General features: G+C 37.2%; 1 protein-coding gene across 2 annotated transcripts in view; it reads left to right on the forward strand.

Annotated features, from left to right (window-relative positions):
- PATJ (PATJ crumbs cell polarity complex component) overlaps positions 1–27,133 on the forward strand; it is a 415,355-nt gene that overhangs the window by 46,275 nt on the left and 341,947 nt on the right. For both annotated transcript variants that reach the window (XM_010591221.3, XM_010591223.3), the window contains exons 9-14: positions 1,035–1,137; positions 3,779–3,870; positions 6,414–6,555; positions 10,142–10,288; positions 13,419–13,495; positions 15,865–15,921. In XM_010591221.3, coding sequence (XP_010589523.1) covers positions 1,035–1,137; positions 3,779–3,870; positions 6,414–6,555; positions 10,142–10,288; positions 13,419–13,495; positions 15,865–15,921 — 618 coding nt within the window. The remainder of the gene's footprint in view (positions 1–1,034; positions 1,138–3,778; positions 3,871–6,413; positions 6,556–10,141; positions 10,289–13,418; positions 13,496–15,864; positions 15,922–27,133) is intronic.

Raw genomic sequence — 27,133 nt, forward strand, 5'->3', positions numbered from 1 at the left:
CATTATTCTTTAACAAGAAGTAAACAAGTGTCCTTTTCCTTGGAACTAGGACAAAGTTGGAGATGGAAGGGAGTTAGCTACCAGAATCTATCTTCTTCCCTTTTTTTCTTTTAGAAATACTTCTCAATCAATTATTTATTTTCTGATATTAATGCTTTGAATTAAAAGCAAGGTATTGTGTTTTTAGGCACTTTACTCTTTTACAGAAATATTTTAAAATAGAAGTCAAGTAATGAAAATAATTTTAACTTGATATCTTTTCTGTTACTTATAAAATTAGTCTGACCTTTTATTTCTAATTTTTCTTTATGCTCATAATGCTTTCAGATACCAACTTCCCTGGAATTTTTTCTAAGTCACTGTATTCACTTTCTATTGTTGCATAACAAATTATCACAAATTTAATGTCTTAAGACAACACCCCTTTGTTAGTTCACAGTTCTGTAGATCAGAAGTCTGGGTGGACTCGGCTAGGTTCTCTCCTTTGGCCTCACAAGACCAAAATCCAGGTGTTGGCTGGGCCGAGCTCTTATCTGAATGCTCCGGGGACTGTTTCCGAGCTCTCAGGTTATCTGTAGAATACAGTTCCTTATAGCTGTTGGACTGAGATCCCTGCTTATTTGCTGGCTGTCAGCAGAGGACCTCTTTGAGCACCTTAAAGTTGTCCACATTCCTTTCACATGACCCCTTTCATCTTCAAACCAGCAACTGTGTGTCCCTGTTAGACTTCGAATCTCTCTCACTTTCCCTCCTTCTGCTAACTGGAAAAAACTCTGCTTTTAAAGGGCTCCTGTGATTAGGTTTTTGGGGTGTGATTAGATTAGGGCCACCTAGATACTCTCCCTTTTGTCGTGTAATAATGTCACATAAACATGAGGATGGCACCAGGGGTCCGAGGTCATGGGGACCATATTAAAATTCTGCCTAACACAGGTGCCAAGAAAATACTTGGCAAACCATGCTCATGTTGACTATGTACACATAGTTATGTAGCTTGATATTATATATAATTAAAATTATTTTTTGCCTTTTAGGACAATTCCACTCTTTTTGAAACTTACGATGTTGAACTCATTAAAAAGGATGGACAGAGTCTTGGGATTAGAATTGTTGGCTATGTTGGAAACTCTCATACAGGTAAATGAATCATTTCTATTTTATATTTAGAAGCAATTATAAAGAATGTTAAGGTTTCTAGACAGTAAAAGTAAATACCTGCAGATTTCAATTTAAACATTGAACATAAAACTGTGGATTTTATAATAGCAACCAGTTACTTTTCAATGATTAACACAGTTTTATCTCAGTAGTTTTATAGCTGGCTTGATAGTCTTTAACAAAAATACTTAATTGTCCAGTTCATTATATAACATTTGAATTATACCTTCTCTTGCTTCTAAAATAGTTATATTTGTAATATTGTGACTGTTACATATTTTGATATATTACATAAGTGATAAAGTAAAATGATTACTACACATATTTCGTGTTGCAGATTTCAAAAAACTATTGCTATTCTTAATTACTAAAAAAGATAAAACATTTTTATTTTAACTAGAGTTATTTTCCTTTCATATAAAGAGAATATGTTATGAGAATAAATACATGGCTCAAGTACCTCTGAATAATACTCCTTCAACTCCTATATGCAAAGGTTTGGTAATTTTCACTGTTGGAATTACTTTAACAGAATTATTAGGGTAAGGAAAAATAAACCTTTATCCACAAATATTTGCTAGTAACATGAAAATTCAGAGTTATAATTTTTTTTTTTAATAGCAAGATTAGAGAATCTATGTCTTTAAAAAAAATTATCTTGCATACTTACAGCAGGTGGAAAAATTAAGGGTGCTAATGTATTCAAAGTCCTGAATGAAATTCATGTCAGACCACTTTGTGCTATTTTAGCCTAGTGAAATATGTTTTCAAACCTTTAGATTCTTCTAAGTGCCACCTTTTTTAGGTTCAGAATTTAAATAAGTTCCAAAAGAGCTAAGTATGGATTGTATAATAATGTTGCAGAAGACTGTATTAAGTAACTTCTCAATATGCCAAGTCTGGTTCGAAGAATCATGGCTTAGTTCCTAAACTTATGGCTTTTGAACCTTTATTATATTAAGTTTTTAGGGTATTTCCTGTGAGCTTAGGTTTGTAGGTATAGAATAAAATGAAAGTGAATAACTGCTTTAAAAAAATGGAGAACATTTGCTGTCTATATTACCAAATATAAATGTTTATGTTACTTTTTTACCCTCAAAAGAAGTTTTTGGGATTGTAGGGGGGTTAGTGTGGTAAAACTGAAAACTAGAACACTATAAAGGTCAACATGCTTTTTAACATGCAGTCTTTAAGAATTCTCTTCAGTTTGTTCCACTCATCGAACTTTTGATGGATTACTTTGCTTCGTTCTGGAGGGGGTAGAAAAATGAACATAAGAAGAGACTGTTAGGGAACAAATGTGTAAGCATCTCTCAGTTGTTTAAGAGAAAACAAAATAGATGTTTTAGCAGAGATAAAAGCAAACTCTGTTGGTGCATATCCAGTAAAAGAAAGCGGCAGTTTGATAGAGGGAAATGGAGAATTTGCAAAGAAGGAGATATCTGAGCTATGCATGGGAAAGGAGAAGGGTTTTGATATAAGGGATGAGGTTGAAAGTAAGAAAGAAATGAGAAAAGACAAAAAGATGAAAATATTTGTGCTTTGGTGGAATGTCAAGAGTCTGGTGTGTCTGGACTTCCACCTTGGTGGAGGGATATAGTAGAAGATGACGTAGAAAAGGAAGTTCGGGGTAGATTATGGAACACTTTGCATGCATGTCTATAAAATTTACATTTCATTATATAGGCAGTCCAACCGACCTGCTGCCGTCAAGTCGATTCCGACTCATTGTGACCCTATTCGGAAACCCTGGTGGCATAGTGGTTAAGTGCTATGGCTGCTAACCAAAAGGTTGACAGTTCAAATCTGCCAGGCACTCCTTGGAAACTCTATAATAGGGCAGCTCTACTCTGTCCTGTAGGGTCGCTATGAGTCGGAATTGACTTGATGGCAACGGTATGTAGGCAGTAGGAATCCATTAATGTTTATTTTTATTCTACAGACAGTATTTTAAGTTCATTTGAAATTAAAAAATAAAAATATAAGATCCAAATCTATGGTTTTTTTTTTTTCTTTCCAATTTCCCTTCTAGTTCTTGCCAATAGGCATGCATACTTTTACATAGCGGTTTTTTATATAGCCATTTGTTTCTGTTTAAATGTTTTATTTTATAATATAAAGATTATTTCACGTGGCTGAGCTCATCCTAGTTTTTTAAAGGTCATGTGTACATTTCCTTTTTCTGTGTTTGGGGAAGCTAACATGAATTTTGAACTAAATATGGGCAGGAAGACCTGTTAGAGACTCTTATCATAGTGCTGGTGAAAAATGATGAGGGTTTATGCCAAGTCAGCAGTGAGAATGGAAATAGACCAAGAAAAGAGAATCAGACTTAGCCGGGGCTCTCCTGAATTTCAGTGTTACTGGAGTGCATTTCATCAAGGTTCCATTACGGATTATTTTTTCAGAAGGATAGTCATCAGTCAAATCATTTCAAATTCTGGTCACTTGTGATGTTGACAGTTTGAAATAACCCATCAATTTCTCTGCTTGTTTTCAAAATCGATTTATAAAGCCTCCAGTCAGCCCGTGTAGCTAATTAACCTCTTGATATGAATTTTGCAATCAAGGTCTAATTAGTGCTCCCTTCCTATTTTCCATATGTCTTGTGCACCCTCAGGGGAAGCTTCAGGGATTTATGTGAAAAGTATAATACCTGGCAGTGCCGCATACCACAATGGCCAAATTCAAGTGAACGACAAAATAGTTGCTGTAAGTAACTGGCCTCTGTTTTAGAATTGAATCAAGTTAAGAAAAAAAAAAAAAAAAGGGTTAATCTTTATTATACTATGTGTGAGGAAAAAAAAAAAAAAACCAAAACCAAACCCATTGCCGTGAAGTCAATTCCGACTCACAGGGGAATGGGTAATATATTTTCATAAGGTTTTTTCAGAAATTACTTTTTTTTTTAGCATAGTGAAAAATCAAGTCAGTTGACTTGACTCTGACTCACAGTGACCCATGTGTGTCAGAGTAGATCTGTGCGCCGTGGGGTTTTCAGTGGCTGATTTTTCAGAATTTGATTGCTAGGCCTTTCTTCTGAGGTACCTTTGGGCAGACTTGAACCTGCAAACTTTCAGTTGCCAACTGAAAACATTAATTGTTTATACCACGGAGGACTCCCAATTTGGACTCTAATGATTCTAAATTTGAATTTTTTTTAATACTGTTAATGAAGAAAAAGGTTCACTAACCGTAAACCCACCCACTGCCATTGAGTTGATTCTGACTCATACCAAGTATAATATAGGACAGAGTAGAACTGCCCCATAGGGTTTCCAAGGTAGTTAATCTTCATGGAAGCAGACTGCCACATCTTTCTCCTGTGGAACAGCTGGTGGGTTCAAGTTGCCGACTTTTTGTTTGGCGACTGAGTGCTTTAACCACTGTGCCACCAGAGCGCCTTATATATAATATTTGAAACATGTATATTTGAAAGATGTTCTGGCATTCCTCTAGAAAACAATTTTGAAGCTTCTGATTGTGTTTTTTAAACTTACCCATTTTACATGCAGTTGATACATGCCATCTCCATCCAGCTCTTTTAATCTCTTTATGAAAATAGTTTTTCTAATAGTGGTTTTCAGTACATCCAAAATTGGAATATTTCATACATAATAATTACCTTTTATTGATTTGGACTGATCTTTCTCCTATTAGAAATTAGTTACATTTTATAGTTTTTTGAGCAATATTTTTAAGGCATATATGTATCTATATTTATGTAACTATCTCAAGTGCTGGACTCCTAACTAAAAGATTAGCAGTTTGAACACACCTAGAGGTGCCTCGGAAGAAAGCCTTGGTGATTTGCGTCTAAAAGGTCACAGCTGTGAAAACCTGATTGAGTGCAGTTCTATTCTGAAACACAGGAGGTCTCTATGAGTCAGAATCGACTCAATGGCAACTTTTTTTTTTTTTTCTGTTTGTTTGTTTTTTTGGTTTTAGGTATCTGTCTACCTACAATTTAATGATTTACATAGAAACAAATGTTTGGTGGTATGATTTGATTCTTTGTCCTTCAAGACTGTCTAAGGAAGCACCTCTTGGCTTTTATAGTAATGGACTTTTACAGTAATGCCTTTTGGTGTTTTGTAGGATCTGGAGGTCTAGTATGATGGAAAGATAAAGCATTTGATTACCACTTCAATTTTGACAATAATAAGCTGAACCCCAAACCAAATCTGTTGCCATAGAGTTGATTCTGACTTATGGCACCGCATGTATTACAGAGTAGAACTGCTCCATTGGGTTTTTTGGGATGTAATCTTGGTACAGTGGTTAAGCACTTGGCTGCTAACTAAAAGGTGGGTGGTTTGAACCCACCAGCTGCTCCGTGATTGGAAGGTGTGGCAGTATGCTTTCATAAAGATTACAGCCTTGGAAACCCTATGGAGCTGTTCTACTCTGTTTTATACGTTCCGTATGGGTTGGAATTGACTCAACAGCAACGGGTTAGGTTTTTGGTAATCTTTACAGAAACCAGGCCTTGTAGCCAGGAGCAAACTCTTTGCACCACCAAGGGACCCTTGATGATAATAAAAAAAAAAAAATTCAAACCTGTTGTGGTGGAGTCTGACTCATAGCAATCCTACAGGACAGAGTAGAACTGGCCCATAGCGTTTTGAGGAGCAGCTGATGGATTCAAACTGCTACCCTTTTGGTTAGCAGCTGTAGCTCTTAACCACTGCACCACCAGGCTCTTTGATGATAATACCAAAATCAAAATCTGTTGCCTTCGAGTTGATTCCAACTCACAGCGACCCTATAGGACGTAGTACTACTGCCCCATGGGGTTTCCAAGGAGCGGCTGGTGGATTTGAACCGCCAACCTCTTGGTTAGCAGCCAAGCTCATAACCACTGTGCCACAGGGCTCCTGGATGATAATAGCATCTACTAGTACACCTTGAGACCTATGTATAACAATTGACCATCTTTTGTGGCACTTTGAATCTTGAAAAACAGAGAATAAGGCCCTTTTCCTCTCTAGTGTTCGTAGTTAAAATGTGTGACTTAGGAGTATAGGTGTGAATTTGCCTTCTACTTTGTCAGCAACCTTTCAGCACATTTTACTAGTAGTTTTGCATTCTCATTAAAAAATAGTTCCTAAAATCTAATAAAAATTATTTTAAAAAAAATCCCAGAGCCATCGAGGGAATAAAATAAACTGCCTACTTTTGTGCTACCTTGCCAGGATTAAAAATAGTAGCTAACTTGAAATCTCTGTTCCTTACTGTGTCTCTAAATGTTTTAGGTTGATGGTGTGAATATTCAAGGTTTTGACAACCAAGATGTTGTTGAAGTATTAAGAAATGCAGGGCAGGTGGTGCACTTAACCCTAGTTCGAAGGAAGACATCCTTATCTGATTCTCTGCTTGAACAGCCTTCAGACAGAGGTAATTCTTCCCAGTCTCCCTCTCCCCCACGTAGTCTGGGCTTTGAGGAATAACTCATTTATGGAGTTGCTCTGTGAGTCTGAGCAGGAAAAATTGCCCACCTGTGTAATGTAGTGATGGAGGAATGAATCAGCTCATTTGCGTGTTGAAGAAAAATTTTCTTTGGCCACTTCAATGCCAGTCCAGGTGGTAGGACCTGAACCCTTACGTGTACTAATATCTGAGAGCTTCTCTAAATGGAGATGGAATTTGTTTTCCCAAAAAGCTTTTGGATTTCTTTCATTATTTATATTTGAATAATAAAGCCTTGACACCATTTGTTCCCGGAGCTCTCATGTGTCTAATTCTTTGGCGTTTTACAAATTCAGGTTTCATATTACTTAAAAAGATGTATTCTAATCTGTCTGTTTTACATTTTGAAAAACAGTGAGATAAAATAAAACATGAATTTAGCTGGGGTGCTGTGAAGAACATTTTTGGTTCTAGAGTAATATTTGTTTTTATTTTAATGATAAGATTATTACATCTTCATTATAGAGCAAATACATAACTGTACATGTCAATTTTTAATTATCAACTTATAAATACATAGATCAGCAAAAGTTCACAACCAGGGAAACACGTTCAATTTTAAAATGAATGACTAGTTATATAATTAGTGAGAAATACTTCCATTAATATTTGTCAGAAGATAAGTTCAAGGTTTTTGTTTTCTCTTGGAATATTCCTCTGAAGATATAAACCTGGAAGCCTCTGCTTTCAACTGATACTGATTTGTATTTAAATTGGAACTTTTTAAGTTTTATGTGATATTGGAAATTTTGCAGCTGAAAGACAGATGCCCTGTCGACAGCATTCTGTGTATAACATTTAAAATTGCCTAAACAGGGCAAATTGTATAAATGCCATATACCAAAACAAACAAACAAACAAACCCATTGCTGTCGAGTTGATTCCAACTCATAGTGACCCTATAGTACGGGGTAGATCTGTCCTATGGGGTTTCCAGGGAGTGCCTAGTGGATTCGAACTGCCGACCTTTTGTTTAGCAGCCCTAGCTCTTAGCCACTATGCCACCAGGGTTTCCAAATGCCATATAGACCTTAAAAAGTTTACATAAGTATTTATATAAATACAATGGTTTTTAATAGCTCTGATAGAGCCCTTGGCTTCAGTCTACTGTATCAAATGAAGAACAGCATCTGCAAATTAGCATTTCTTTACTGGGATGTCTGTGTTTTAAAGTTGTATTGCAGTAAACAAATCTGCACCTCTTCTTCCATTGTTTAGGCATCCTTTTTATGTGGTTGCCTAGCACCTTTGAAGAACACTCCCTTGTAGCATTTAGTGTACTACATTGTAATCATACTACATTATGTGTGGCTACAATAATGTAGGGAAGTGGCTATGTCTCTTGCCCCCCCCAGGTGACACATCTTTGTGTGCTTTGCACATACAAGCATTTAGAAGTTTGCTTTACTAAAACAAACTGCACAACTTTAGCTCTTGCACAATACTTCCCTCTACCATTGTAAATCTGACTCTATACTTGTATTATTCAAAGATCATGTTTGGCACACAGTCACATCATGTAGAGCTTTATATTGCAGACTTTTTTCTGTTCTCCCCAGTTACACTACCAGCTGGTGGGCATCTCTTAATACTAGCCCAGGGCTATGCGTCTAATGGGTCTCAATGTATGAAGGAGCTAAAAAATCTTATTTTTGGTATAAAATTTAATATTATGGTTCTGGGAACTTTTAACTGGTTATAGTTTTCAAGTTTTTATTGTAAAAATTTTCAAATATACAGAAACATTGAGAAATAATATAATGAACATTAATCGACTCAATGGCAATGGGTTTTGTTTTTTTTAAAACCTACCATTTAGCTTGTGGAATCCCTGGTGGTGTAGTGGTCAAGAGCTACGACTGCTAACCAAAGGTTGACAGTTCGAATGTACCAGGTACTCCTTGGAAACCCTATGGGGCAGTTCTAGTGTGTCCTTTAGGGTCGCTATGAGTCAGAATTGATTTGATGCCAACGGGTATATTTAGATTCAGCAGTTAACATTTTGCCATATTTTCTTCATCTATTTATCTTGTTTTCCTGAATGATTTCAGAGTGAGTGGTAGACATCATGACACTTGACCCCTACATGTTTTAGCCTGTATCTTCTAAAAATAAGTGTGTAAGTATCTAACCATAACACCATTATCATACTGAAGAAAATTAACAGTAATTCCCCAATATCAAATACCAAATTTATACTCGTATTTCCCCAGTGGCCCCAGAATGGCTTTTGTGACTTCACCCCTCACCTTCCCCTCAAAAGCCACCAGATCCAATTGTGCATTGCTCTTAACTGCATTTTTTTTTTTTTTTTTGCTGTTGTTGTTCTTTTAATCTAGAAGAGCCCACCCACTCCTGCTTTCATGGCATGGACTCTTTGAAGGATCAGTTCATTTGTCACTAACACGCTATGTTCTGAATTTGTTTCTTTGTGGTGTCATTTGATTTGTTCCACTATCCTTTGTATTTCCTCTGAGCTGGAAGATAGATCTAAAGCCTTAGATTCATGTTAAATATTTTTGGTAAGAATACTTTATAAGTGATGTGTGATTATTTGAAAAATATCTTTAAAGGACTGTTTTTCAATTTTTCCTGTGTTTAAGAGGTAATAGTGACTTGCACGTGTTAAAGTAAAATCTTTTGCAAGATTAATTTTTAGAACTCAAAAACTTCATTTAGAAATTTGTGAATCTGGAAACATCCAGCCTGAAAGTCAGACTGGAGCTTCTGGGGAACAAAGAAAAGAGTCAGAGTTTTATAGTAACAAGCATATAGGAAACTTTAGCTACTTGGCTTGGGTTTAGACAACTGTTGTAAGGGTCGAACTGCTTTTTGTTAAAAACAGGAAACTGGTGGGTCCTGACAAACAGGAACCCGACAGACTTTATTTGGTTTCCACTGGTTTACCAACATGGGCTCAGCATGAGTGACTCCATCTTGGGTTAATTATTTGGATTATCACGATTGAGATAACTCCTGTTACTTCAGTTAGCTGAATTAAGTAAGTAAGCAATCTCCATGTGCACTCAGGGTAATTTTTCTCCAACTTCCTCCCAATTAATAAGGCTACATATGTAGACTTGTTTGTTATACTCATGATGATGTCATGCCAGAACCTGGGTGAGACCAGAACAGTCAGACTGGCTTATTCTGCATGTCCTGGCTCCCACCTGACCACAGTGCAGGAAAAAGAGACCTCAGCATTGTTTTTCTTTTCTGCGGCTATCTTGAAAACCACCTACCCCAGCTGTGCCATCAAGTTTATGTCACTTTTCTCTTCCCGTTGCCCAGTTTCTTATTCTTTACAATACTGTCAACAGGTTTTTTTTTTTTTTTTTTTAAGCAATTGATATGGTTATCATGCATGGCATTTTAGATAAAGGAATCTCAGGCATAAGTCACTGGAGATGCTTGTATGGAGGTAGTGAAACAGGAGAACAGGAGTGGAGTAAGCTCTTATAAATATGGTCTTAATAAATATGTTAATGATTGAAATTAGCAATTCTTATTTTAGGGACTGTTGTAGAACCACCAAAAACAGCAGCCCTCTTTCTAACTGGAGCAGTGGAAACAGAAACTAATGTGGATGATGAAGATGAAGAAATTGAAGAAATAAAGGATAATGAAAAAAATGACAACATACACATCTTAGAAAAACTGGGTAGGCACAAAGGATTCATTTTGAAGTACTTGGAGCTTTTCACTTGCTAAGTCTTTTTTCCCCTTCATTGTTAATATAATGTGAGGAATTTTAGAGACATTTTGGAGATATAAAAATAGGTTATTCTTAATATCAGCATCTTTTTTTTTTAATTATGCTTTAAGTGAAAGTTTACAGTTCAAGTCAGTTTCTCATACAAAAACTTATACACACATTGTTATATGACCCTAGTTGCTCTCCCTGTAATGTGACAACACATTCCTCATCTCCACCCTGTATTTTCCATGTCCATTCAACCAGCTCCTGTCCCCCTCTGCCTTCTCATCTTGTCTCTGAACAGAATCTGCCCACTTAGTCTCCCATGTCTACTTGAGCTAAGAAGTACACTCCTCACCAGTATCATTTTATGTCTTATTAAAAAAAACAACAAAAACCCCCAAACCTGTTGCCATTGAGTCGATTCTGACTCATAACGACCCTATAGTCTGGTCTAATCTTTGTCTGAAGTGTTGGCTTCGGGAATGGTTTCAGTTTTAGGCTAACAGAGTCCAGGGGCTGTGTCCTCTGGGGTCTCTCCAGTCTCAGCCAGACCATTAAGTCTGGTCTTTTTACTAGAATTTGAGTAATATCAGCATCTTAATGCTTGTGGGGACTTGTTGGAGACCAAGCATATTTATTTAATTTTGTTTAATTCCATTAATTTCGAAAGCATATTTTATTAGTATGTGATGACTATTTTTTCTTGCTCTTAATATTTTTAATTATTGCTTAATTTAGCTTGTATATTATCATTGATACTATATATCTGTAGATATAGAACTATCTGTACACATATACTGATAGTTCTTTTTCACCATAAAAATTAATAGTACATATATTTTTATATGTTGTATCAAATTGCCAGGCTGCTGCTATATAATAATCCTTTATTTTTCTTTTTAGTTGATATGCACGTTTGCCCTTTTGCTTTGTACTTTGATGACTCAGCTATTATAGTTAACTTTGTCCTCCAAGAATATTGAGTAATGGTCTCACATAATTCCCTGCAAGAAGGTGCTCAGGAAAGCCTTGCCAGTTGAATGAAATTACTTGAAATACTTGACACTGTTTCCTGTTCTAGAGTTTTGTGGGAGGAGAATTTTTAGCTTTGATTGGCTTGTCTCAGGAAAGAATTGCCTGAAGGAAGGTCTTAACCCTTCATAAAGGTTAAAAAATGTCCTATCATTTGGAACCGCCTCCCTTTTTCTTTTTACTGAAGTGGAGTGCAATTAATCTTCTGTCATTTTAATTCAAGTGAGTTCTCAGATTTTCAGTGAACTATTAGGAGAAAATCAAATATATTCTGAAGTTAGAAATACTTTAAAAGTATTTTATTTGTTCTTTTTGGATCTAAGCTCCATATATATATATATATATTTATGAGTATATGTAATTTCAGTTTGAGAGTAAGACCAAAATTTTCTAATTGCTGTGAGGTTAGCTCTCCTTTTTACCATTGGAGTAATTGTTTCAGGTTGTCATATTCATTTTGTTGATCATTTTGTGTAGCCCAGGATTTACTGAGCTACTGAAAATAAATTAATCTCTTGTCTCTGACACTTGGGCCTTTGTACTGTGTTTTAAACACATGGCTGTCTATGCTTGTACAACTGAAAGGTAAAAAATGTAGTCAAGAGAATGGTAGGTGAGATGTAAGCATTATTTTATACATGTGTATGAACTATTATTTGAGCACTATGTTTTTAGCTTTAAATTCAACCAATGAGTTGTAAATCTTGTTCAAAATAGCTTATCAAATAAGCTGCAGTTTGGATGAAATTTAGCAGGCTCGATGTTAGAACTCTTAATGGAATTTCATGTGGAAACATTAACAAGAATAGGCACAAAGGTGCAGAGTTTGCTATTTTTTTTTTTTTAGTTGGATTTTTGGGAGGTTATTCCCTAATGTAAAAAAAAAAAATTTTTTTTTTTTATTCCCTAATGTAGTCTAACACATCAGTTATTATAGTTATTTCATGAATATTCTTTTGTTTAAATCTAGTAATTTAAGTTCTTCAGTGTTCATTAGTTTTAAACTCTGATTTCTGAGGTTAGCCTGTTTTACTTAGTGATTTGTATTATCTAATTAAGCATTATATCCGTCGAAGATGAGCTGTCAGTGCTGAAGACTAAAAGAGCTGATACTGTAATTTACAGTTATTTTAGACAGATGGTATGTCATTTATGATAAGCATTCTGTGACTTGTCCAATCTTGTGACAAAATTGAGTTTTTCTTTAACTTGAAAAACAGTGAAGATTTGTTCATTTTCAACTACTACTATGCATATAAGTTGAAATTACAGTTTTAGGACTTTGACTTTTACCTGTTAAACATTGTTCAGGCTACGAACTTTTATATGTGCGGTAAGCTTCTGGCTAAGGCCATATAGAGGACAGGCCAGACACTTAAAATCTGTCTTAGCTTTTAAAAATGATTCTACCTATGCAACAAAGGCAATATTACACTTGGGTAAGGAAGTCATAAAGATGTAAACATCCAGATAACCAAGTGATCACAAAAGATTAGTGTAACCTTTTACTGTATTAAAGCTCAAGCAACTCACTGGTTGAATTAAACCAGCCAAACCTTTATATCTGCCACAGGCAGAAAAATCTGATAGGATCGTATTGATATATTTTGTTGATAGTAAAGATACCTTGATAAGTTTTTACTTTTCCAATGGATGGGTAGACCTGTACTGCTTTGGAGTGATTAACATTTAAATTAAATCCTTGTATGCCCTAACATATTACAAAGCAAAGCCAGATGCAGTTTACTTGTAAACTACAGGATGTTTACATATAAACTGTATATAATTCAAATTTCATTTATAACTCATTATTTCCCCTTCCCTTTAAAATATTCCTTAACCACAAAGCCCCTTCATAATTTGGTCACAGCTGGTATTTACATTTTATATTAGTATTATAAGTCTCTACTGATTTACTTTACTTAGTAGACCAAAGTTAATGTATTTTCCTTTTTTATTCATTTTCCTTTCCTTACTGAAACTGTGCTATTATTGAAGAATTTTGTAGTTAAGTGTGTTTGGCTCACAGTAGCGTCAATGTTCTTTTTTTTATATCCAGAAAGAGTCCCAGACTCACCAGAAAATGAGCTGAAATTCAGATGGGAAAACCTATTGGGCCCTGATTATGAAGTAATGGTATGTTGAAATCCTCTAATAAAAAACACTCAATTCTCATTTCATGTTAAGCTCCTAATTCTACAATTTAAAGAAACTGGCGAGTCAAAGAATAGCCTGCCTGCCTTTGTTTTTATCCTTCTGCCTTTTTTCCCTATTGAATCAATCAATTGATTTTTTTTTTCTTTTTGGTTAGCATTTTAAGCTGTAGGAACAATTAAGGATGGTGCACAAGCTTCAGTGACAATTAGCAGACACTCAGTTCATGTTGGAACAATTTAAGTCAACGATAGGCAGAAAAATGGTAGGAGAGGAAAGGCTTGCTTTTAAATTTATAACCTGTATCAGCTGCTTAAAATTGCTGGCATTTTTATGATTGCTTTTATGATCTGTTTGTTTTATTGTACACTGAAAAGGCTGTGGATATTAGTCCTATGTTTCACAAAGAATCTTACAGTTTTATGAGAAAAATGAAAGAATGATTATCAAATGTATTTGGGAGAACAAGAAGTAATTTAGGTTAGGTATATGTTTATATGCCAGTGGTCCATTAGACTTCCTTCACCTATTATTAGATTCATTGAGTGGGGGATTGATTACATTTCCCCATATGAATCCACATGAAAGCAGAAAACTGTGCTTAGGAAAGCCTCTACAGTGTTCACCAAATGTGTTAGTAATAAAATATTCTATTAAATTTCTTTTGTCATTCACATTGTCTTACATATGTTTATCATTAGTCCTTGTTGGCTGTTTGGAGATTTTTATCTGTTTTCATGGTTCATAATATCCAGCTGCTACCTATTGTCAGAAAATTTCCAATGACATTTAGAAAATAAATAAATAAATGAACCCATTATTTTCAAGTCTATTCCTACTCAATGACCCTACAGGACAAAGTAGAACTGCCCCATAGGATTTTCAAGGCTAGAGGGTTGCTCTATGAGTCAGACTCGATGGCAACGGGTTTGCTTTTTTTTTTTTTGGGAAATCTTTACGGAAGCTGGTCGCCAGGTCTTTTTCCTGCAGAGTGGCCAGTAGGTCGAAGTCACCAACCTTTCCGTTAGCGGCTGAGCACTTTAACTACTGTGCGACCAGGGCTCCCTCCCAATGACATTAAGATGGGTTAAAACAGTCTGTACTTTCTCTTGTTGTGTGAATTCTATACTTGCCTGTCAGGTCTCATGAACCTCATGGATTTCAAACACTGTCACTAGCCTCTCATCTAGCAAATGACCTTCCCTACTATCCTTGGTAGTTTGATCTTCAAAGTAATTTTATATACCACTATTTACAAATTGCCACTTTTGTGATGGGCTCTCTCTTTTTTTTTTTTTTAGTTCAAATTTTATCCTCATTGTAACCACACTTCCAAATTTCACTTATCATGTCGTGCTGTCATGACAGAGAGGCTAGAAGGAGGAAGCAAAATTTGAAGTTAAAAGCTTAAAGGGACAGGTTTTTCATTAAGAGTTTTAGCCTCTTGTTCTGAGCTAGGAGGGACAGAAAGGAGAAGTCAGCCTAAATAAATGAACACACAAATAATAAACACATACACCATCATCTGTCAGTGCCCACATACACACGCACACACACACATGCGTATTGCACGCTGATGTTTCTTATTCCAGTTTCTCCCAGGATCTACTTATCTAAAGTACAGTACTTCTGGAAGCTTTAATTGGATCATTGTTTAATTTATCCCCTCCAGATGCACCGTATTTTATTAACAACTTGCAGATGCAAATCATCAGTACTTTGCTTGCAAGGAATTCACTTCTGTGGATGTCCACCACTGAAGCACAGAACAATAGTTTTAGGCCGGGATTAAAGGTTTTAAATATTCCATGAGCCTCCCACCAGAGACCAGGTCTTTTTGTTTGTGTCCTTGCCAGCTGTTTCTCCTGGGAAAATGGTTTGAGCTGTCTGTGCAAAGTCAGATGCTTCAGTTTTTCCAAACTCATAGATCTTTATTGACCTTCTCAACTTTGTTTTTAGTTCTAAATTTGAAAGTAAAGTGGCCATACTCCTGGTTTTGAAAGAGGGAAATTTTTATGGATTCACTGTAGTGGAGGATTATACTGAAATTTTAGGGATCATGGATTAAAAAAATAATAATATATGTATTTGCCGGTTACTTTCTTTCAACTTTTGAATAATTTATTAAAAAAAAAATTTGCTGTGGGAAACAACAACACAAAAATCATAAACACTCTGAAATTTTATGTTATGTGTTATACTCAGGCATTATAGAAATATAGGAAAGAAATTAGAATGTAGGTCAGATGGAGTTATTAATATGCAGGTTTTGCAGATTTTTCATAAAACTTAGTAGGAAATAAAGTTATGCTTTTACAAATACTGGAAATCTTATTTTCTTGTAAATCTAGGTTGCCACTTTGGACACACAGATTGCGGATGATGCCGAGTTACAGAAATACTCAAAGGTAAGCATTGTTTTTTTAAAAATGTTACCAGCTTTTTGTCATTTGAAGAACTTTTTCTAATTTTTTTTTTTTTTAAATTGTGCTTTAGGTGAAAGTTTACAGCTCCAATTAATTTCTCATTCAAAAATTTATACACAAGTTTTTCTGTGACACCGGTTGCAATCCCCACAATGTGTGACAGTACACCCCCCACCCGCCCCACCTTCCACCCTGGGTTCTGAATTCTCGTTGAACGAATTAAATGAGTTCTGTGACCTAACGGGTCCAGAATTTAGTCTTCCATGTTTTCTGGAAATGTGATGAGTTCCCACTATTATGTATTCCTGGGAAGAATGTGGGATCCTGTGCGCCAATTCCAGAAACCAAAAACCCAGATTGGACTGCTCTGCCTACTGTGGTGCATAGAGTAGTAACATTGTGCAGAGTGTGTTAACTCTTTTTAACGAGTCCTTTAGAAAGTGTTTTCCTAAAAATCTGGACTGTAAATGCAGACTAAAAATCCTCCAGGCCCAGATGTTCAAGGACAATATCTAGCCATAAGTGTAGACACTGGATGTCCTTAAACTTAAATTTTTTTGGTAAGCTTTACTTCTACTAGGTTCCTGGGTGGTGCAAATAGTTTGTGCTCAACTACTAATGAATGACTGGCAGTTCAAACCCATCCAGAGGCTCCTGGCCTGGGATCCTCTTCCATAAAGATTGTTGCTGTTAGGTGCTGTTGAGTTGATTTCTACTTATAGAGACCCCACATGATAGAGTAGAGCTGCTTCATAGGGTTTTCTAGGCTTTGATCTTGACTAGGCTATACTCTTTACGGGAGCAGATCGCCAGGTCTTTCTCCTTCAGAGCTGCTGGGTGGGTTCAAACCACCAACCTTTTGGTTAGCAGCTGAATGCTCAACTGTTGTGCCACCAGGGCTCCTTTCCGTAAAGGTTAAGGCAAGAAAACCCTATGGAGTAGTTCTACTGTGTAACACAAGGAATCACCATGAGTTGGAATCAACTCGATAGCAACATGTTTGGGTTTTTTTGGGGGTGGGGAGGAGGTTACTTCTAGGGAGTCCTAGTGGCTCAGTGGTTAAGCGGTCAGCAGCTAACCAAAAGGTCAACGTTTGGGACCCACCAGCTGCTGTGCAGGAGAAAGGTGTGGCAGTCTACTTCTGTAAAGATGACAGTCTTAGAAACCCTGTGGGGCAGTTCTACTTTTTCCTATAGGGTCACTATGAGTCCAAATTGACTTGATGGCAATGGGTGTTTTGTTTTACTTCTAATGACAAAATGCCAGAAAGGTACCTTTATAAAACATTTTTCCCCCATCATTTTTATGTCCTCTCACTACAAATTCATTCTGTATTTCATATTCTGGATAACCAAAGGTCAGGGTTGTGGAAACTTAGGAAAGTTTTCTAGGTAGCAAATGGCTGGCTTTCTTAATAAATAATGAGCAAGAAAAAGTTTTCTTGCCAGAATAGCTTCAAAAATCATACTGTAATCCCACATGGGGTGAAAGAACTGAGCCCAGCTCAAACTCTGCTGTCACATGGCATATACAAAATGATTTTTTTGTATCCCATGAGGGTTTTGTAGGAAGTTAGGAGCGTCTTTTTAGATAGTTGTACTGTTTCCTCCTTTGAGTATTTATTATAAATATTTCTCCTCCATAATAATTGTGTTGTATGTTACATTATTTTATAAGTTTGAGTTTTCAAGACTGATGCCATGTACAGTGTTTCATTCCTTCTAAATTTACCTACATTTTGAGTAACTTCCTTGCTGTGACTGTGTGGGCCAACTGACCAAGCTTTCCTCAGATGTGCAATGTAAAAACAACATGGCACACCTTGAAGCTAATTTAAAATTATGTACAAAGTCAGCTTTGTAATAGATTGGAGTAATCACTGATTACTAATCCCACCTTAATATGTTGAGGATTTAATTAGAAATGAAAGTAAGAAATAAAATTATCTCACCCAAACTGCAATTGTTATTAATTAGTTACTGATTACATGGACCCTGGAGCTGAGTCAGATTACCAAAATTCAAATTCTGGCTTATCCACTCACTAGCTGGCTGATTTTGGGGATATTATCTAACCTCTCCATGTCTCCGTTTTGTTTTCTGTAGAAGGGGTGATATTAATAGATTAGTATCTATCTCATGATTGTGTAGGAATTAAATGTAATGTGCCTAAAATAGTGACAGGTACGTAACAGGTGTTATTATTTTTCCTATTGTCATATAAGTCAATGATACTTTTTCTTAAAAGTGTTTTTTAATTTACTCTAAATTCTTGGATATTGGATTTTTTCTATTTACCTGTCTTCTAGTTTGTTAAATTTCTTGTGTTAAACCCTATCTATTGAGTCCTTAATTTTAGATACTGTATTTTTCTATGAGAGGATTTCCATTTTATTTCTTTTTAGAATATAATTCTCTGACGAAATTCTCAATCTTTAAAAGATGTATGCTTGCCATCTTTTTCTCTATTTCTTGACCATGTTGGTATAGCATATAATGACATTTAATGTTGACTCCAGTATGTGAGCCAACTTTGTATCTGCTTCCATTGTCTGATGCTTTCTGTTGTTATTGGTTATTTGGTTGTCTGATAATTTGATTGAATGCCTAGCATTGTGTAAGACAACTACAAAAGGCTGCCCATGATGTTATCTCCCTTTAGAGAGTTTTCACCCTTCTCATAAGCAGGGAGAGAGGGGCAGTGTGTGTGTGTGTGTGTGTGTGTGTGTGTGTGTGTTGGTGGGTGGGAAATAGGGAGGGTGACTGTCTCAGAGATGTGGCAGAGCTGAAGTTCTGGTAAGCCTCAGTCTACCTCTGACAGGGACCTTTGCTCCTAACACTTAGCTTTCCAGGTATCCCACCAAAGAGCCTGGGTGTTTACCAGCCCCCTCTGCCAGGTGGATTCTAAACTCTAATACTGGTTTCCACAGTTGAGTGGGACTGTTGAAATCTTTGCTTTGCTTTCCAGAGGCTTTCTAATTAGCTCTTTGTTCTCCTACCCCGTATAATTTTGGAACTCAGGAGACATGCTTTGGGGCAAACTTGCCCCATATCAGGCTTGGTTCATCACATGGTTCAGCTTTAGTTGTCTGCCCTCCCCAGCTCAAGACTGTAAAGCCCTGTGTGATCATATTTATAAGTAGTATAAGAGAGCAAGAAAAAGAGGATAATAGTCTCAGTGGGGGAGAGCAATTAGGAGTATAAAGCAAGGTGTATGTAAATTTTTGTATGAGAGGCTGCCTTGATTTGTAAACTTTCACTTAAAGCACAATAAAAATTAGAAAAAAAAAAGAGGATAATGCACCACATTTTGTATAAATGTGCAGGATTGTCTTTTCCCAAATAGAAGATGTTTTCTCTCACCTTAGTTTCCTGCCAGCAGTGTTACTAACTTTACCCTTTCCTCATCAACCTCTGTGCAATGCATATTGTACTCACTAACTCTGATTTAAAGGTGTGGAAAGGCTATGAGTTGAACAGACTTTCAGAACCACTTCATAGAATCTCGTCAGTATATTCGGCTGTTCATCTATTCATCAAATATTTAAGTATTTACTCTGTGCCAGGTATTCTACTGGGTACCAGGGTTTCAGCAGAAACAATGCAAAAACAAACAAACAAAAAAAAAAAACAAAAAACTTCTCCTGTACAACTTTTATTTTAATTATGGGTGGCTGAAAATGAGTCATATAGTAAGTTATAAGGTAATAAGTGCAGTTACAGTGGAGAAAATTAAGACAGGGAAGATACATAGAGAATTCAGGGGATGGAGAAGGTTTGCACCCCTGGTTATGTTGATCAAGGAAGGCCTCATTAGGAAAGCCACATTTGAGGAAACATTTGAAAGAGGTGAAGTAACCAGCCTAATTTTTCTTGTTATATGGGCAATGATACCTGTGTTGTAAGGGATTGATATGAGAATATTTAGTATATGTCTTCATTAATATACCTCAGCGCCAACACATAAGAAATGTTCAATAAATGCTGGTTTTGTTTCCTAGTTATATGCCTCCAGTGCTTTTAGACCCTGACCTTTTAAAGGGTCTCTTTTTAAAATAAGCTTTCTTAAAATATCTTATTTAATTGAAAATGTGTTGTGGGAAAACTTTTTGTTGTTGTTAAACGCTAGAAGAAAAGATCACCCATAATTTCAGTGTTCTCTTTTCATATTTGGCTATGTGTATTTACATATTTGTAGTTGGTATACCCAACCTTTTGCTATGTGTCAGAGACAGGATGTGTGCTCTTTCTGTATAACATTATCACACATTTTAACATTTTTTTTACATTGGTTCCTCAATTATAAATGCCCGCAGAGTATTCTTTCATTTCGGTAAGCTATGATTTTATCCCTTCTAAATTTTGTTTTGTTGTTGTTGAGAATATACACAGCAATACATATACCAATTCAACAGTTTCTGCATGTACAAAATAGTGACACTGATTACATTCTTCAAGTTGTGCAGCCATTCTCACCTTCCTTTTCTGAGTTGCTCTTCCCTCATTAACATAAACTCACTGCTTCCTGTTTAATCTTTTGAGTTGCTGATATCAATTTGATTCATATAGTTTTTAAAAGAGCATAATGCTCAAGGTAGAATTTTTTTTTTTTTAACTAATTAAGCTAAACTGTTGTTTGGTTTTAAGATGACTTTCGGGAATATTTTTGGTTTAAAGTTTAAAGATCATCTTAGAATGATTTCCTTTTTTTAAAATTGCCTTATTGTTGGAAATTTAGGTCTTAAGCCAGGAATCTTTTGCTTTTTTCTATAATGCAGACCAAAAAAGCCCAAACATGTTGCTGCCAAGTTGGTTCTGACTCATGGCGACCCCACATGCTACAGAGTAGAACTGTTCCATAGTGTTTTCTTGGCTATAATCTTTATGGAAGCTATCCACTAGGCCTTTCTTCCATGAAGCTGCTGTGTTTGAACATCAACCTTAAGATTAGCAGCTGACCGCAAACTGCTATGCCTCCCAAGCTTCTATTAAAAAAAAAAAAAAAAACCAAAACCATTGACATGGAGTTGATTCTGACTCACAGTGACTCTATTTGTTACAGAGTAGAACTGAGCCCCATAGGAGTTTTTTTGGCTGTAATCTTTATGGAACCAGATCTCAAGGCCTTTCTAACCACTGGGTGGGTTAATAGCCAAGCACAAACCATTTGTGCTTCCTAACAAAAAACAAAAACACAAAAAAACCCAAACCTCATGCTGTCGAGTTGACTATGACTCATAGCAACCCTATAGGACAGAGTAGAACTGCCCCATAGAGTTTCCAAGGAGCAGCTGGTGGATTTGAACTGCCAAGCTTTTGGTTAACAGCCAAACTCTCAACCAGTGCAAAGGGTACTTTAATTAGCCAGTCAGAACCCATTTCACAGATAAGACTACTAAAGGCTGCATGAATTGAATGACTTGTCGAAAATTAAAAGCTAGATAATAGCAAAGGCATATTGCAGCTTAGAGAGCTCATTTATTTATTCATGAAATATTTATTGAGCTTCTGTTATATGCCAGACACTGAGCTAACATCTATGGTAAGCAAAATGCATAAGGTTTTTGCTCTCATAGATCTTAGATTCTGGGGCGCTGTGGGAGCGTGATAATAAACAAGTCAAAAATAAGTTGATAAGTTAGTTGTAGATTATAAGAAGTGCTGCAAAAGAATAAATAGGGTGATGAGAGAGTAACTGGGGGAGGCCACTTTAGATAAGAAGTCAGAGAAGGCCTCTCTGAAGATACATTTGAGTGCAGCTTGAAGGATAGGAATGCGGAGAACTAGGGAGCAGGTGAGCGGCAGGTACAGCAACCCTGAGGTGGGAAAAGGGCTGGCATGTGGGAGGAATGGAATAGAAGGTGTTTGTTTCAGAGTGTCTGGGTCAAACTCAGTGAAAGGTAGAATGTCATTAAATGAAGCTGGTGAAGAAGACTGGGTGCTGATGGGCCTTGAGATCTGTGGTGATGTGTGTAGACTTTATTCACAATGCCAGGTGACGCCAGTGGAAGATTTTAAGCAGGGTATAGCCATGACGAGGTCAAGACTATAGGTTTTCCCTTCTTCCCCATCACATTTGTGATGAGTAAAATCATTTTTTCGTGGCTACGGCTGGTGTTCTTAAGAGTTTAGTGTCTTTAGATGGTGGCTCTGGTTTACCACCCTGTCTTAGTTATCTAGTGCTGCTATAACAGAAATATCACAAGTGGATGGCTTTAATGAAGAGAAATTTATTCTTTCACAGTCTAGGAGGCTAGAGGTCCGAATTCACGGTGCCCACTCAAGGGAAAAGCTTTTTCTTTCTGTTAGCTCTGGGGGAAGGTCCTTGTCATCAATCTTCCCTGGTCGAGGAGCTTCTCAGCGCAGGGACCCTAGATCCAAAGGATGCGCTCTTCTCCTGGCACTACTTTCTTGGTGGTGTGAGGTCCCCCTGTCTCTGCTCACTTCTTTCTTTTATATCTCAAAAGAGACTGACTTAAGACACAACCTAATCTTGTCCATTGAGTCTGGCTTCACTAACATACCAAAAAAACCAAACCCGTTGCCGTCGAGTCGATTCTGACTCACAGAGACCCTATGGGACAGAGTAGAACTGCCCTATATCGTTTCCAAGGAGCACCTGGTGGATTTGAACCGCTGACCTTTTGGTTAGCAGCCGTAGCTCTTAACCATTATGCTACCAGGGCTTCCTTCACTAACATAACTACTGCTTATTCCACCCCATCAACACCGTAGAGGTAGGATTTACAACGTTTAAGAAAATCACATCAGATGACAGAATGGTGGACAATCATACAATACTGGGAATCATGGCCTAGCCAAGTTGACAGACATTTTTAGGGGACACAATTCAATCCATGACACACCCCATAGCCATCACTCTTGATGGGATGAAGCATCTTCCTATGTTATGGGCCAGTGTTAATAGATTAGGCTTCCTTCTGAGGTGGATGGAGTTGTGGGGACAGAGGGAGGCAAAAGCTATTTACAGTGGCTTGAGCATTAGCTGCACTGCTTCTAGGAAGCTGTTAATCATGGCACAAGAACAGTTTTCCCACATCTGTGGAGACTTGCTCTTTTAGGGATGGCTGTCTTGGCAAGTGTTTACAATTAAGATAATCACAGCATTATGGGGCAAAGCATTAAGCTCATTCTAGTGACCTTTCTGCTGGCCATCAATTGTAATATGGAGTGAGCATCAGTAATATCCTTGGCGTTGGAAACAAAAATACCAGGTCCTATTCTCTGGTTTTGACAGGACAGATTGACAAATTTCATCTTATTTCCCTCCTGAATTCTATTTCCTGAGCAAGCAGACATTAAAATGTGGTTTTCCCCCTTTTTCACTAGTGAACAAATGTAATTTTTAAGCCAGTGGGATGTACTGGGCCCTCTACAAGTTGCAGTGGATATTACCACTCAGTTACCAGAGATGGTCCTCTGCTTTAAATACGTGTTCTTCCTTATTTCTCCCAATAACCCTATTGATCAACAGGTTTTTCCTCCTTCCTATTTTTAAAATGTGAAAACTGAGTGTCCAGCAGGTAACATAACTTGCCCAAGGTCATATGCAAATAGGAAGTGGCAGAGTTAGGAAATAAATCAAGGGCTATCTGATTCCTAAGCCTGTGCTATCCTTTTTTCTTTCCTTTTTTGTTTTGAGTAGATAATATGTGGGAAAGGCACAACATCAAAAGATACAGAAGTAGATACCTTTTGAATGTTGTACCTTTTCCCATCCCAGCTTCCTCTTTATTCTTCTCTCCAGAGGCAATTGCTGTACGCATTCTCAAGCTTTTGATTTTATACTTTGCTGCTGTCTCAAGTGGACGTGAGACCCAGAATCAAATCTCTGTAGGGAGGCTTGTTTGGGAAGGTGGCATATCAGAAACATTGAAAGAGTTTTTCAAAAATACACATGTGTATTTTGCACCTCACCTATATTCTGATGCTGTAGGTTTGAGGCGAGGACCCTAAAGCAAATTTTGATCCCTCCATTGGCTACTCCATTGAGGACTATTGTTCAGGGTATTGCTAAAGCGCCTGGTATATGTTCAAGGTTCGAGATGTTACTTCCTCAAAACAGATGCAGGAGGTGTATTGGGAGGGTGGCATTTGTATTATATTCTGAAGAATGGGTTTGAGAAATGAGCATAGGGGCTGGTCTAGGTGAGCAAAATACCATGAGTAAAGGCAGACAGAGGTGCAGAGTGTTAGGTCAGGTGCCAGAAACTCAAATATCACGTGGACCAGGCAGGTAATGTAAATATCTAAAGTGATAAATGGCAACTGACACTTGATTTGAGTGTTAGGTAATTGAGGAGAACCTTCAGTATACATCATATTATACGTAAGAGTACACATTATGTTTTTTGAACATTCGGAATTAAAATTTTAGAAGGGTGAGGAAAATGAGTATAAATCCAGCTCTGATGAATGGTTCTTACATAACTGGATGGCCACACCCAACTTTGGAGGCCATTATGCTTGTGTTTCAACATTAGTTTCAAAGTTGTAGTCTCATTCTTGGAAAGTTTGTTTTCTATTTGTGGTAAATTTTGTGACTCTTTTCCCTAATCGTTAAATAAAAATGGTTCTTTGTTACCTTTGCTTGTGTGTGTGTATGTGACAGGAACTAATCCTGGGTTTCTTTCTGTTCTATTTTGAGTTCAACTGTTTGGAAGCATCTTCCCCTGCTCCACTGACACATCTTGGGAGCATTCCTTTCTAGAAGTTTTTTTCTCCCCCTGAGGCAACATCATTTATATTCCCCCTTGAGTATTTCGCTATCTTGTTCTAGGGTCCTAAAAGTAGAGCTTTTAGGAAAATGAGTGGGCTGTGGTTTGTTACATGACAGGTCTTTCCACTTGCAGGTTGAAGACCTCTAGCTTTCTTGATCTTATTTGATCTTCATTTTAGTACTGACAGTAGATCACACAATGGTCACACTTTCCTCGGTTACATTTGCTTTTATCCTTTGCTTGTCATAGCAAGATCATAAAATCCTGCTGCTTGTTAACTTTGTCAATTGAAATAGGACCCATTGCAAAGTGCATTGAATAGACATCAAAAAGCATAGCATGCAATGTGTTTGAAGGCATCAATCATCTGTAGCACCCACTCCTGTCATTTTAGTACTTTCTGCTCTCGATCTAAGAACTTGGAATACCAAAGGGGTGGACAACTGAAAGAGACAGATGAAATGGTTGATTTGTTTAGTTGCTAAATGCAGCTGGGACAGGTAATTAAACAGTCCTGCTCCTGCGGAGAAGCCTGCAGCAATGTAACATGAAGTCTCAGAAATCCAGCTGCACACAGATTTAGATTCAGAACTAATATTAGGTAGAGCTCTTTGAGATTGACAGATTTCGTAAACATCATCTCTGGTTTATTTGTTCAGCATGATTGGAGATGAAGCATGTGTGTTTTGTTCACCATTTAAGTTTCTAGGGAACGTGTGGTATTTACAGATATTTGGGGGAATAGCCCAGAAGGGCAGAACCCTGTGCCTGGAGGGCATGAATTCCATGGTTGAGCCTGTGCTGCTCCTAGGTGCGCCAACCTGTTCCTGACTTCAACTGTTCCATTGATGTGGGGAGTAGGGGTCAGCCATCTGAATAGATCAGGGACAGTAAACAGGGTGATTGGAACCAGTTTTTTCTGTAACCCTTTTATCTTTTATGGGGGTATATTATTATTTTCATAAGTACAAAGGACTTCTGGTGCATGTACAGCTGTGTCTTTATTTTAACTTGAGCACTTATTTCTATGCAGAAATTGCCACCATCATGCGCTCAGTTGCTTAAACCAAAAATTTAGCAATTATCTTTTTTGCTGACCTCCCACAAGCAGTCTCCCAGCAGGCTCTTTGTAAGGCTGATCATTTTTATCCTTTAAGTCTCACGTTAAATACCCGCTTCTCTGTGAAGCCTACCCTGACCCACTGTCCAAAATGACCTCCACCAGTTATGTTCTTATGTTACTACCTCTATTAGTTCCTTTATAGCCTTGATTACAATTAGTTATTCTCTTGTATAGTATTTGTTTGTTTGTGTTTGCTTGCTTTCCTGTTGGTTTATTGTCTGTCTTCCACACTGGATGTTAGCTCCATGAGGGTATAGACTGTTTCTTTCATTCACCCTGTATTTCCAGCTCTTAGCTCAATGCCTTGACATAGTTGACAACCCATCAATATATGCTGGATATCATGGCCAGGCTAGATCATTGATAGGGCCTCAGTGGTATGCTGATGAATATCTAGCTCTCTCTCAGAAAACAGTCCTAATTTGTATCATTTTCCCATATCTGTGGTGTAAATAGGAGCCCTAGTGGTGTAGTGGTTAAAGCATTCAGCTACTAACCACAAGGTCAGCAGTTCAAACCCACCAGTGGGAGAAAGATGTGGCAGTCTGCTTCCATAAAAATCTACAGCCTTGAAAACCCTATGGGACAGTTCTACTCTATCCTATTGGGCCTATGAATCAGAATCCGCTCAATGGCAGTGAGTTTGGTTTGGTGGTGTAAATACTCCTACCATGGCAGATTTCAAGCTATATGACACCACTGAACATACTGTGAACTGGGATGCTCACAGTAGCACCAAGTAGCACTTCATCTTGCATTGCTGCAGGCTTCTCTCTGGGAGCAGACCTGTTAAATTACTTGTTCTAGCTGCATTTAGCAACTAAAGAGATCAACCATTTCATCTATCTCTTTCTTGCAGTTGTCCACCCCTTTGCTATTCTGAGTTCTTAGGTAGCGAATACTTCTACTGTAAAGATATAATAGTTGTTGTTAGGTATCGTTGACTCATAGCAACCCTGTGTACAACAGAACAAAATACTGCCCAGTCCTATGCCATCCTCACAATCTGTCCATTGTTGCAGCCACTGTGTCAGTCTATCTCGTTGAAGGCCTTCCTCTTTTTAGCTGACCCTCTACTTTACCAAGCACGATGTCCTTCTCCAGGGACTGGTCCCTTCTGATAACATGTCCAAAGTATGTGAGACGAAGTCTCACCATCCTTGCTTCTAATGAGCCTTCTGGCTGTGCTTCTTCTAAGGCAGATTTGTTCCTTCTTCTGACAGTCCATGGTATATTCAGTATTCTTCATAAACACCATAATTCAAAGGCATGGATTCTTCTTCAGTCTTATGCATTGTCCAACTTTCACATGCATATGAGGTGATCGAAAA

Source organism: Loxodonta africana, chromosome 3 (genome assembly GCF_030014295.1).
Source record: "Loxodonta africana isolate mLoxAfr1 chromosome 3, mLoxAfr1.hap2, whole genome shotgun sequence".
Lineage (NCBI taxonomy): Eukaryota > Metazoa > Chordata > Mammalia > Proboscidea > Elephantidae > Loxodonta > Loxodonta africana.